This window comes from Chinchilla lanigera, unplaced genomic scaffold, assembly GCF_000276665.1.
Source record: "Chinchilla lanigera isolate Chin_1 unplaced genomic scaffold, ChiLan1.0 scaffold00027, whole genome shotgun sequence".
Taxonomy (NCBI): domain Eukaryota; kingdom Metazoa; phylum Chordata; class Mammalia; order Rodentia; family Chinchillidae; genus Chinchilla; species Chinchilla lanigera.
Window position 1 is genome coordinate 20420246 of NW_004955428.1, and position 13455 is coordinate 20433700.

The 13455-nt window shown below is 39.1% G+C and overlaps 1 protein-coding gene across 2 annotated transcripts in view; it reads left to right on the forward strand.

The window, feature by feature from the left end:
- Window positions 1-1472: 1472 nt before the first annotated feature.
- Window positions 1473-13455, forward strand: part of Mad2l1 (MAD2 mitotic arrest deficient-like 1 (yeast)) — a 21677-nt gene continuing 9694 nt past the window's right edge. The window contains exons 1-5 of one of the 2 annotated variants that reach the window (XM_005386791.2): window positions 1478-1653; window positions 2356-2502; window positions 4899-5019; window positions 6247-6350; window positions 7022-7825. In XM_005386791.2, the coding sequence (XP_005386848.1) occupies window positions 1581-1653; window positions 2356-2502; window positions 4899-5019; window positions 6247-6350; window positions 7022-7194 (618 nt within the window). In that variant the 5' untranslated portion in view covers window positions 1478-1580 and the 3' untranslated portion in view covers window positions 7195-7825. Of the gene's footprint in view, window positions 1654-2355; window positions 2503-4898; window positions 5020-6246; window positions 6351-7021; window positions 7826-13455 lie in introns of those variants that run through there. The other variant, XM_005386792.2, reaches the window with a different exon arrangement.

The window sequence follows — 13455 nt, forward strand, 5'->3', positions numbered from 1 at the left end:
TGGCTTTAGCCCAGGTTCCCAGTGGAAGGAGGGATGGACATCCAATTTCCTTATTCCTTAATTTCCCCAACACCATTATTCTTCATATTAAAAACTGTGATTTATACACACACACACACACACACACACACACACACAGACTTAAGGCTGTAAGAAATGTTGTACTGGGTCAAGGTATCTCATTACATCCATTATTTTACTCTTCAAACTCAACATGTGATAGACAATATGCTGCAAAGCAGAATTTTAAGATGATCGCCCCAATTCCTGGCTTCTAGTGAGCACATATTATAGAATCCTTTCCCTTTGAGTGTGGGCAGAATCTAGAAATACGAGGGGTTGTCAACTTCATGAAAAGCGAGATTATCTGACATGATCTTATCTAATTAGATGAGTCTTTAAAAAGGACTGAGGGCTCTCCAAAGTCAGAGAAACTGGAACTATAAGGCTTCCTTAGCAAACATTCTGACTGGCCTCCTAACAGCTAGCAAGACAACAGGGGCCTTAGTCTAGCATGCAGAACTCTTGGAGGACATCAAACCTTGTATGTGATGACACTTCCAGGCTGATTACTGCCTGCAGGACACTAAGCAGAGTACGCACCGACGCCCTCTGCAGACTCCTTCCTTATTACTCAGGTAATAAACAGATGCTGTTTTTAAATCCGTCAATTTATGGCAATTTGTTATGCAGCAATAGAAAACTAGTACACTCAGGTATTTCTCCTGTAATTAACAGAATGCCCGGTAAACATTAGTTTTTCAGAGTTCATTTTTCAAGTAATTTTCCTTGTTAATTTTTTTCACAACTGACATGAACATTAACGGCGCATCATCCTTTTCATATGTTTCACTTTAACGCGAACTCATTTGTGACTGGAAATCCCCTGAAATTTTCTTCAGAGTTGCTGGGCCTTTCTGGTCCTTATTCCTTGTCAGCCGCCTCGCGGGGCGCGGGGTGGACAGAAAGCCACCTGCGTGGAGCATCAGCCCACTCAGCCCCGCTTCGCGACAAGGAGCAGAAAGCCACACCCCTTTAACCTTATTTCTCAGAAAAGCAGCTTCCCACACAGGATTCAGGCGCTCCCGGGCCGCAGTTTGGTTGCCGCGCGGGCAGTTCTTCCAAGACCTAAAGTATCCGGCGGAAGTTTCCACCATCCACTAGACACCACAGAGGTCCAAGGGCGCCGCATCTCTACACCAGGCACAGCTGCCAGACAGCTCACATCGGTCTGAAAAATCACAGATTCTAATCTAGCCATCCACCTTCCACCTTCTTTCCGAGCTGCGTCCCTTCCATCAAGAGCAGAGGCCCGTTCGCAGCGAACCCAACCGCGCCACACGACCACGTCACGCCCACCTACTGCGCCTGCGCATACTGGCTGGTCGGGCGAGGGTGGGCAGGGCCGGAAGAAGGGAGTGCGAGGGGCGGTGCTTAGCGGCGGCGCGCGCATGCGCAAGGGCCCCAGCGGCGGTGCGCTGCGTCGTTATTTTTGAACCTTAGGCGGGGAAGTGCTTTACGAGCCGGCGCCGTCTCTGTGTGCCGAGCGGGGCCGCGCGCCTGGGTCTGAAGACCCAGCCATGACGCAGCAGGTCGCCCGGGAGCAGGGCATCACCCTGCGCGGGAGCGCCGAAATCGTGGCCGAGTTCTTCTGTAAGTACTGCTCGCGCAGGGCGGGGATAACTGAGCTCCGCGGCCCCGGTCCCAGGCCTCCGGCTCGAGGAGCCCAGGGCAGGAACGGGGAAGGGGCGGAAGCGGGGTCCGCCGCCCCCTCGCCCCGCGGGGAGCCAGGCCGGCCTCGCGGTGCGGCCTTGGAGAGCGTTTGACGTTGCAGGCCTACCCCTCCGGCCTCGTCTCCTCCCTGCCCCTCCTCCGTCCTCCCTCCGCATCCCCTTGACCCGCTTCTCCCGTAGTCTGCACGCGGCTGAGTGGGGCAGGCGCGAGGTGCGTTTCGAGCCAGACTCCTCCCTCACTCCTAGCGTGGCGGAGCCTTGCTGCACCCGGCCAGCAGCACCTTCTCACCGAACCTGTGCGGGAGCGAAGGACTGAAAAGAGGGAGGGGAGGGGCTGAGGCATCCGCCCAGACCGTTGCTGATAGGGATACAACCGCCTGCCTGTTTGGACGTCCCCTGACCCCCATAAGCTAAATTTGGACTTTGATTACGGCGGTGAAATTTAACAGTGGCAGGTTAATGCAGTTTGACGATTTTCTTTTCCTGCAGCATTAAGTGCAGAGGTTTCTTGGAAGCAAGATTTTAAGGCCCTTTAGTGCCACTTTGTACCTATTCTGCTTTCAGTAAGAAGTGCAAACCGTTTTTTAGGCATTTACTGCTTTTTCATTTCTTTTGCTTTCAGCGTTTGGCATCAACAGCATTTTATATCAACGTGGTATATATCCATCGGAAACTTTTACTCGAGTGCAGAAATATGGACTCACCTTGCTTGTAACTACTGATCCGGAGCTCATAAAATACCTCAATAATGTGGTGGAACAACTAAAAGGTACTGAACCATGAACACTTCGAGTTTTACAGTTTTTCTAGGATCCACAGTCCACATTTTTTTTACTGTTTCGATTGGGTATTTTTCAGCTCTTTACATACAGATATTTCTTTTAAAAATCCGCCATCTTAAATATAGTGAATCTCAATTGGGAGGAAGCAAATAATATATAAATGGAAAGAAACCCTCCACTACATTTTAAGTGGGTTGAGTATTTTATATGAAGAATCTTACGTGGCTTAGCAAACAGTCGCCATCAACTCTCTTAGAAATGGCTTTTGCAGTTAATGTGTCCAGAAGAAACAGGTTGGACGTTCACATATTATAGTGTTCCATTGTCTGTTTGAGGAAGTATATTGTTAACATGATTTATTTTTTGTGACTGGAGTCTGAAGTCACTCTTACATTAAGATCAAGAAAACTTGAGCTCTTGTAGATCACTGTTGTCAGAATAGCAAGATGAGCCCTCTGTGATGGTGTGGAAATAGATTTCCATCTATCTCAAGTGCAAGCAAGCACTTGACAGGAATAGCCCACTTTCCCAGAGTTGCATTCAGAATCATAATGAGAGTGAAATCACTCCTGGTCATTAATAAGGCTACTTCCAGATCATTTGGCCTGGGACCTCTCGGCAGCTATGGCTCTCTGCAAGCCTCTTAATTTGGTGGAGAAGGAAGACTTGCCCAAGATGCTAGTTGTCTAGGTTATCTCCAGCGACATTTCACTTCATGTGTATCTAGATCTTATTTAACTTTTTATTTTGGTTAAAATAGAGGAATTGTTCCCTCTTAGAGTAAAATTGTTCATTTTGTTTGAATCCTGTTTCCACTAGCCTTTCAAGGACTTTATCCTCTTTTCTGTTGTAGATTTTACTTTTCTGTTTTGATTTGAATTATTCCCATTGGTTTCATCTCTTCCCAAATTACAATATAAATTAAATTACTACCCACTCTTAAGTTTTTTCAGATTGCTACCTAATCTCACTTTCAGGATAATAAAAAGTTGTTGATACGTGTTGTAATCAGCAGGCCCCACAGACTGAATACAATAGGTGGGCTGTTTTTGTACTGCCCATAAGCTAAGCATGTTTTTTTTGTTTTTTTTGTTTTTTTTTGGTTTTTCTGTGGTACCGGGAACCGAACTCACGACTTTGCGCTTGCCAGGCAGGCGCTTTTAGCCACTGAGCTAAATCCCCAGCCCGCTAAGCATGTTTTTGTTACCGTTTTACAGAAACCTTGACTGTCTCCTGAATATGTTATTCCAATTCCAAGATTAATTTAGGGCTCATTCTGAAGTCTCTTTTTCTCTTTATGATCTGTGTATGTTATCTTTGACGTAGTGCATAGCTTCACTAATGACTTGTGTAGTTGGCTCACAAAGTTGTATCTAACCCAAGTCTCTTATTCCATTCCTGTGTATCCATTGTCTTTATGTGCTAATTTAGAGATACTTCATACGCAGCATATTAAAAACAAAATTTACGATCATTTACAAAATTGGCACTCTTTCAATAAATAGCTTAATTGTCCAATGAGAAATATAAGTCAGAAACTTCGAAGCCACCCCTAAGTCATCCTTGTTGCTTATTCCCATAACTTATCTAGGGACTTAACGTTTTAACTATTTCATGTCTTTTGTGCCATCACTACCAGTGAATTCTCCTATATGTTTCACCTCTTGCTTGAATTACTAGTTAACTAGTGCCTCTAGAGTCCCTTTTTATACTCTAGTCCACTTTTTGCATTATAGCCAAAATGATGGTTTTAAAATACAAGTAATTGCGTCATACCCTGCTTCAAACACAGTAATATCTTCTCAGCTTTTTAAAGTGTAATTTCCTTATTTTGACCCACATTGCTTTGAGTCGTATGGCCCCCACTTTGATGAAGTTACTTAACTCATTCTCTATTCATTGCACCTGTACTGGCCCATGTTCAGTCCTCTGGTCACATTCTTGTTCTTTTTGATTATTGAAAGACTACGTTTTTCTATTCTTGTGTATTTGATGCCATAAATTCTTAAAGCTAAATGCAGTCTTTCCTTTACCTCCCTGAATCACATTTTTCTCTCATTTTACTACCTGTCTCTCTCTTCAAAGTAGATATCACAATTATAATTTCACTTTGTTGGTGTGATGGTTAGACTAGTACCCATCTGCTATGCTCTTAAGGTGAAATTACCCTATGTTCATGACTGTCTTCAGCATCTGGTATTATATTACTGGTGATACTGAGAATTTAAAAACAAGCTAGATTATTGATAAGCAGTTGCCTTACATGTGAGAAGAGATCTATAATAGCAGTGATAGGAATTTTCTGAGGATGGGAAATAGGACCTGAGAAGAGATTGGCTTTGTAATGCAGTGGACAGTAAAACTGCATTGTTATGTGTCGCAGATTGGCTGTACAAGTGTTCGGTTCAGAAACTTGTGGTAGTCATCTCAAATATTGAAAGTGGTGAAGTCCTTGAAAGATGGCAGTTTGATATTGAGTGTGACAAGACTGCAAAAGATGATAGGTAAGTATGATTTAAAATATTGCCAGTTGGGGCTGGGAATTTAGCTCAGCGGCAGAAGCGCCTGCCTGGCAAGCGCAAGGTCGTGAGTTCGGTTCCCAGTACCGGAGGAAAAAAAAAAAAAATATTGCCAGTTGGTTTTTCTTTTCCGGAACTTGGTTTATTGCTTCATGACTTCTAACTACATTGAATTAGTTTCATTTATAGTTTGTTTCTAAGGTGAGTTTTCTTCTTCAGTTACCTGTGGAAAATTCCTGTGCTCAGTTTAGTGTGTCATTAATTTGCCTGGTTAGGATATTTTTAACATAATTGCCTGTAGTTTGAATCAATGAAATTTGAACCTGAGGACTTATAGTGCTATATTTAAAAATATATGTTTAGATATACTAGCTGGGCCATTTAATCAATTGTTCAAAGGTACTTTTAACTGTTAAGAGATGACTCGCGATAGTGTTCCAACTTAAATTGTAGCTCTGCTGTACTTCATTGAGTGCCATGTACTACCTAAGACATTTAAAATTTTTGAAGATTCTATATTCCTTAGATGGCAACTGTTTGTTATAATGTGATGTTTAGCATTGTCCTAGTTCTGTAAACTCGAAACCATTTTTTATAATTGAATGTAGTTTGCTTCATAAGTTTTAATGTATTTTAGGAAAATTTTAATGTATAATAATGTTACATGTTAATGTTTTATTTGAGCCAACAGGAAATTAGATATTCAGGCATTATTAAAAATGCTAAAATCATTATACCAATTAAATATTTTAGATACTACTGATTTTTAAGAGATATTGAAGTTTTCTTAAACTAAAGTAGTTGGCAAAGCCAGACATGATGGTACATGCCTGTAATCCCTGCACTCAGGCGGCTGAGGCAGGAGGATTGCCAAGAGCTCAAGGCCAGCCTGAACTACATAGTGAGACCTTGTCTGGAAAATAATAGTAATAGTAATAGTTAATAAAAATAATAAAGTGTTTGGCGGTGTTCTAGCCATCTCCTGTTAAATGTCCAGATACTAAAACCAGTCCTAAAAGTTGATTAGAGGGATAAATGGAATAATAAAGGATGTATTATGCTTACGAAGGTATAGGTCCTTGGGGATACTTTTATTCATTTATTTTTTTTTAAATCTCTTTAAACACATGATTTGATTTCAGAAGGATTTAAATTATTTACCAAAACCTAAAGTGAATTAACTGATTTTTTGTTTGTATGTTTTTTGGATAGTGCTCCCAGAGAAAAATCTCAGAAAGCTATCCAAGATGAAATTCGTTCTGTGATCAGACAGATCACAGCTACAGTGACATTTCTTCCATTATTAGAAGTTGCTTGTGAGTATTATGTAACTTCTCTGTGACAGGGAAAAGACTACGGTACTGCTTTAAGAATTATCCCTTAATTAATTTTTTTCTTAATCATTAGTAAAATATAGGTGGGGGAAAAAGCATTATAAATAGCAAAATAATATGTAGTCTACAAAATATGGAAATACTGTAAAGAAAAAATATTCCATAATGCCCACTATTAAACATTTTCATGTATGGTAATTCTTTTCACTACTTTCATTTTCCTTTCACTACTTTTATTTTATCTAATACAACTATAGGTACTGTATCTTCCTTTTCTATATGAATTACTCTATCAAATATTTACCAGATGCCTACCATGTGCCAGACACTATTGTGGGTGCTGGAATGTAGCAGTGACAAAACTAAGGTGTCAGTTTTCTGATGGCTTACATTCATATTTTCTCATGTAATAATGCACTTATTGTAGTCTTAGTACTTTCTCTCCTTAACAAAACCTTGAGCATTTTGTAAGCTAAGATAGAAGAGTAGCATTTCCTGAGTTGAAATTTGCATTGAGGAAAATAAATTAGTGATTAGAAACCAGGTGAAAGTATCTCTTCTAACAATGAGTAGTTGAAAATATGTCCCCTATGAGAGAGGTTGAGAGAGTAATTTTACTTTAAAGAATTTTAATGATCTTTTCCCCAATTTAGGTTCATTTGACCTCCTGATTTATACAGACAAAGATTTGGTTGTACCTGAAAAATGGGAAGAGTCGGGTCCACAGTTCATTACCAATTCTGAGGAAGTCCGTCTCCGTTCATTTACTACTACAATCCACAAAGTAAACAGCATGGTGGCCTACAAAATTCCTGTCAATGACTGAGAATGAGATTAGGAAATGAATGTAATGTGAAAAATTCTCAAATGTGGTTTTCCTGAAACCAAGTCAACTATAGTTGATGATTTATTTCATTGGTTAATTTTTAGATGGGAAAAACCAACATACTTTTATGAACTGTGCATAACTGTTGCATTTTTGGAGTGCCTTTTTGACTTGCCATAAGGCTAACATGAGCACACTGCACATTGTTCATGAGGAACCAGCAGATTTCATCAGCACTGTAATGAGAATTCCTTTGAATGTGGTGATTGTAGGTGGAAAATCTTTTGCTGTAAAGCTACTTTGCTAATTCATTTTGGTCAAACAAGCTGGATAGAGAGATACTTGAATATAAAACAGCAAGCAAAGTCTGAATATTTAGAACTTCGGTTTAGATCCTGAAAGTAATGAAGTATTGCTTTATTGGGTCGTTTTGTCATTTTATTGTACAGTTCCAATATTGAAAAAAATTGTGTTGTTAGATTTTAATTTATATAACTTGAACCCATAAAGCAATGGATGTTTATATTGTTTAATTCCTGTAATACAGAATTCATAAAATTTTTAAAATGTTTTTTAAAATCAAGCTTTAAATGACAATGATGAAATAAACTTGTATCTGTTATGGTTTGAATTTGTCTTAAAGTATTTTGATATTCCTGTGATATGAAGAGATAAATGGTAGAATGGAAAGGCAAATAGTTATGAGGTACTTTGAATCTACTGGGTAAGTTTTGGTTATGCTTTCTTCATCTCAAAACAGTAGATACAAAATAAGCATTATTGTGGAAACAAATACTGGGTTATAGTACCTTTCTGTATTAGATTCACTGTCAGCCTAATTTTCCTTATGTAGTTAAACACCAGGCTTATTTACTTTGCCTTCATTAATACTCTTCATCAGTATTTTCTTTCTACTGAGTTCTCTCCTATTCCAAGGTCATTTAAGACAAACTTGTAAAAACTTTTATAATCTAGATCTTATTTTGTGATCATTTAAAACACAGTTATTAGAAACTCTTGTAAGCTCTTTATACTTGTTACCTCATTTAACCTTCATTGCTACATATGCGTACACAACATTACATAATAGTATCTATTAATGTGCAAGATTCTATATGCAAAGTTCCTGGATGACTGAAATAAGGTCTTAGCCTTTCTGAAGCTTTTGGTCTTCTATAGGATTTTTTTCTCCACTTTTTGTTTTGTTTTTTTAATATTTTATGTGTGGTGGTTTTGTTTTTGAGATAGGGCCTTGGTATGTAGAGTTTGGGCTGACCTTGAATTCACTATGTATCCAGGCTGGCCTTGAACTCTGCAATCCTTAATACTGAGATTATAGGTGTGTACCACCATACCTGGCTCAGTTTTTATTTTTATTATTACATGTTTGTATAGCATGATTACATTCCATATGGGGAGTTGGTACATGCATATAATATCTCAATATTTTTAATTCCCTTTTTCTTGATCACCTTCCCATTTGGGAACAGTCTAGCTCCCTATTTTCTGTTATCTTTTATTTTGCTCTTTATATTTTGTGTTTCTCGTATAAGAGAAACCATGTGATCTTTAAGCTTATGTGTCTGATTTATTTCACGTAACATTATGGACTTAAGGCGCACCCGTATTAATACAGTTGACTCAGATTTATCATATGGCAGAGTAGTACTTCACTGTGTAGACACCACATTTTCTCCCTCCATTCATGTTAGACCTATAGGCTACTTTCAAGATTTAGATATTATGAATTATACTGCTATAAACATGGGTTGACATGTATTACTGTAATATGTGTCTTTAGCTCTTCAGGATTATACCTTTAATTATACCTTTGGTGAAAAGGAATTTCTGCTTTCAGTTTTTTGAGGAATCTTGATACTGATCTCCATAGTGGTTGTACTAATTTACATTCCTGCCAACAGTGTAGAAGTGTTTTCTTTGTTTTTTTTCCCCGTGCATCTTCCCTAGCATTTCTTATTTGATTTTTTGATGGCCATTGTTTCTGGGTTAAAATAGAATCTCGGTGTTTTAATTTGCATTTCTATAATTGCCAACGATTAAACATTTTTCACGCATTTGTTGACCATTTGTACTTCTGAGAATTGTCTTCATTTAAGTTGCTCATTTTTTATTGGGTCTTTTATTTCAGAGAGTAATTTTTTTTAGTTCTTCTAGATAGGAGTCATTGGTCTGAGGAATAACTGGCAAAATTTTTTCCCTTTCTGTAGTTTGTTTCCTCACTCTGTTTTCTTTGTTGCACAGAAGCTTTTAAATTTGATACAATGCCATTTGTTAATGTTGGTACTATTCATAATGCTGTGGGAGTTCTGTTCAGAAAGTTCTGGTCTACACCTATGTCTTCAAGAGTTTTACCTATTGTATCTTCCAGCAGATTAAGCATTTCTCCTTTCAACATTTAGATTTTTGATCCATTTTGGTTTTAGTTTAGTAACCCATGCATTTGCAACTTCAAAAACAGCAAAAATTGTTTTTTTCCTTAATCAAAACTGCATGAATGGAAATGATATTGGATTAGGTACAATCAAGTCTAGGTTCCAAACATCAAGTTCAGTATAAAGTGGATACTATTAAGATTAAAGCATTCATTTGAATTCTTGGACTATTGACATTTGAAATTGAGTTTGTAAAGGAAAGCTGAACTAAAGCTTCAGTAAAGCTATGGAGATAAAAATGCTGGTTCTCTTTATAGGAAATAAAGTATGGAAAACAGTGATTTTCTAAAGCATTGAATGCCTTTTTCCTAACAGGAATAATAAAATGTGATTCATTCTTCTCCCTAAAAAACTTACCAGTAGCAACATTCTTTAATATGTAATGGTAATGCTTAAATGCCAGTTATCCATGTCTTTGGCAGACTACAAAAACAAAATGATTTTAATATTACCACTTGTGATTTATTATAGTACTGCTGTCTTTTTTAATTTAAGTCTAGAAATTAATGCTGTGGATTTAAATATTAGTCTCAGTAGTAGGAGCTGCCATATAGTCTCTTACCTGCAATTCACTTCCTTCTGTAGTACCAGTACTATATTAACTGGACTCTTGTTGGAAACAAGAAGTGGCTATAAGAACATCTCCCGATGGTCGAGTATTGGTGGCACAGAAAATCAAAGGAAAGGCTGAACATCTAAGGATAAGGACAGCTTGCAGGGTTCTCAGTGACAAGTTTGTAGACCCTGAATATCTTTCTCAAGCACATGGATTACTAACGTTATTTAGCTTAATGATTTTGACAGAAATGACACTAAAAAGCTTTGTTTACAGTCTTTGAGATGTAAGACTAAATTCTGTGAAATTATGTTTTTAAAAGTTGAGCATGTACTTTGATTACTTCTGTTGTCATTTACATGTTTACTCTTGTGAGGCTTCCAAGGATCCATTATTTCTTTTACCCCTAAGACCAATTATGGAATTTTTCAGGTGAGTAAGGAGTCAGATTGTGAGCTTCATGTATAAAGCTAGATGGGAAAAGCTTTGATCTAGGACTCCAGTTGCCCTTGTTCCTCCATCCTCCAGTCTCAACCTAGGAAGCAGCCGAAAGAACTGTGACACGCTCTGATACCATGTGGAGGCATAGAAAAGGTAAGGTTCTGAGACAGTCAGGTGGATCTCTAGATGAGGGCTGATTCTAAACTCAGTTTTGCTTACCATAGGCAGAGAAAGGAAATATTTTAGTTGATCAAAGTTTTGAATCAGTGTAGAAGGAATTAAACCACAGCTGATTTTAAGCATCTTTCCAGTGTCTTCAGTCAGAGAAGTCAGGCCTGCATGGGAATACAGAGTCCACCAAAGAAATGTATACACACTTCAGGAAAAGAAAAACTATAAATAATTTAACACTAAATTTATTGAGACATCATGAGAATAATACAAATTATGTCTGGCCTCTATAATTACAAGAGGTGCTTTAAGTGGTGGCCATTAGCTTCCAGACATTTATTAGCACAGTGAACTGGTGCTTGGGTAACCTTGGTCAAAGTGTTCACTGAGATTCCTGCACATGTGTTTTCAGTTTCATCTCTAAGGACCAGCAGTGTAGCAGTTTTCTGTGATACACAGTATTCTTTGGGGGTTCCCAGTGTATAAAAGTATTAAATATTTATACAAGCTTTTCTTTCCCTGACGTGTATATACATTTTTTTGGTGGACTCTAGGCAGAGGTTTAACAATCTTCTACATTTGTTGGCTTTTACAGCATAGTAAAAAACTATAGAATGTGAACAATATGCTTGCTTTTTTTAAAATTTTAAATCCATCCAAGGCTGGGTTAGCTACAGTGATTCTGTTCTCATTTTGCTTTTGGAGGGGCAGTGGGTAGTGAAGACTAGGCTTAGCTTGAAAACTTCACTACATTTGTGCAACATTCCACTGGTCAAGTATCCACACCAAAACATCATCGATGAACCTAAATAGTCTAGAACTGTCCAAGAATCCTCTGGGATTAGATGCAGGACCCCTGCAGAGATCAGAATCTGGGGCTGCTCAAGTCTCATATAAAATGTATTTGCATATAACACACATATCCTTTCATTAGTTTTTCTACTGTATTGTTTTGGGAATAATGACAAGAAATGTCTACCTGTTCAGTACAGGTACTATTTTTTAAAATGTGCCTTGAAGTTGGTTCCGTATGGTGAGGCAGAGTTGCAGATACGGAAGGTTAATCACATTCTGTGGTGGTGGGGGATAAGCAGCACCTGGACGTTTAACATGAGAGATCCAGTGGCCTGAGGACTGGCAAGCTGTAAATGGTCAGATTGCACATAGTTCAGGCTTTCCAGGCACATCATAGCTTCTTTTACATTTACTTGAGTCAGTTGTAGCTTGAAGGGAACCAGGGACAGTATGTCCACAGATGAGCACTGAGAGTGATTGTAGATATGTCGGTGAATGAGCATGGCTGTGTTTCAGCAACAAACACCAGGTGGCTTGGATTTGGCCCAAGAATTTTAGTTTTCCAACCGTTTACAGTATTATTAGATCACTACCTGCTTTTTCAGTCACAAATATTCTTGCCCATTCCTAGCCCAAAGCATTTTATTTTGTATCTTTTCAGGCTCATGGAGCATTATGTCACACAGGATCTCAAGTTAGATGTCTCTCTTGATTTTATTTCAATTCCATTTTCTCTGCATTACGACTGGTTACTTTTAGGTTCTTTGTGGGATACCCCATAGATAATTGTGAACTGAAAGCTTGAGAAGGAAGTCATTGGCGTGCATGCATAAAAAGAGACTTAGGATAGTGTAAAGGGGTCCATAAATTCTGCTACTTATTTTTTGCCATATGAACGTACATGTTAATGTTTTTATTAGGATGAACTAGTTTTCTATGTCCATTAACCTATGTATATTTGAACAATAATTTTTGAATCAAAAATTATTAATATATCCTAGACATTACTTCTTTACCTCCCATTTTCATTTAGTTGCTTAGAATATAAAATTTATGTTAAGTTTACATAATGAATCAGAATAGCTATGTAATGCTGCATTATAACTCCTGTTTTTTCCACCAGATGTCACTAAAGCTATAATGTTCAAATTAAGGTAAAGAGACAGGAATTCCCCATTCAGAAGCCCCGGGGACTTCTCTCACTGGGCCCTGTGCCGAGTGAGCGAGTGCTCCAAGAGCTGCTGCTCCCACAGATTGAGTACATGCTTTACTCCCACTGCCACGGTTCCCAGCTGAAACTCTTGGAGAGAGCCAGGTATTTCCCATCTACTTCCTGGGGACAGAGTGGGTCACCCAGGACCCCGATGCCATTACACTCTGAATCTCTGCCCTCCGTGTACCCATGGCAGACAGAAATTCCTCACTCAGAAGCCCCAGGGACTACTCTCTCTGGGGCTCCCATGTTGGACCTCCCTGCGCAGGCCCTGCACCAAGTAAGCAAGTGCCCAAGAGCTGCTGGTCCCACTGTTTGAGTCCGTGCTTTACTTGTGCCCGGATGGATGCCCTGTGGGGTTGCAGGAACCAGCAGTCTCTGATTGCTGTTGGTTCAGCCTGCGTCTGGTTCCTGTATGTGTCCTGAACTGACTGAACACAACAGAATCAGGTGGTTCACAGTCTGTTGACCCTGCAGTTTATGTCTGGGTTTTGCCTGTACCCTAAACTGCCTGGGGACATAGGTCCACTGGACCGGGATTGTCACACCAGTGCAACCTGAGTCTGGGCTGTGCATGTGCCCTTAACTGCAAGGGGACACTGGATCAGACAATCTGCCATCAGCTGACACCA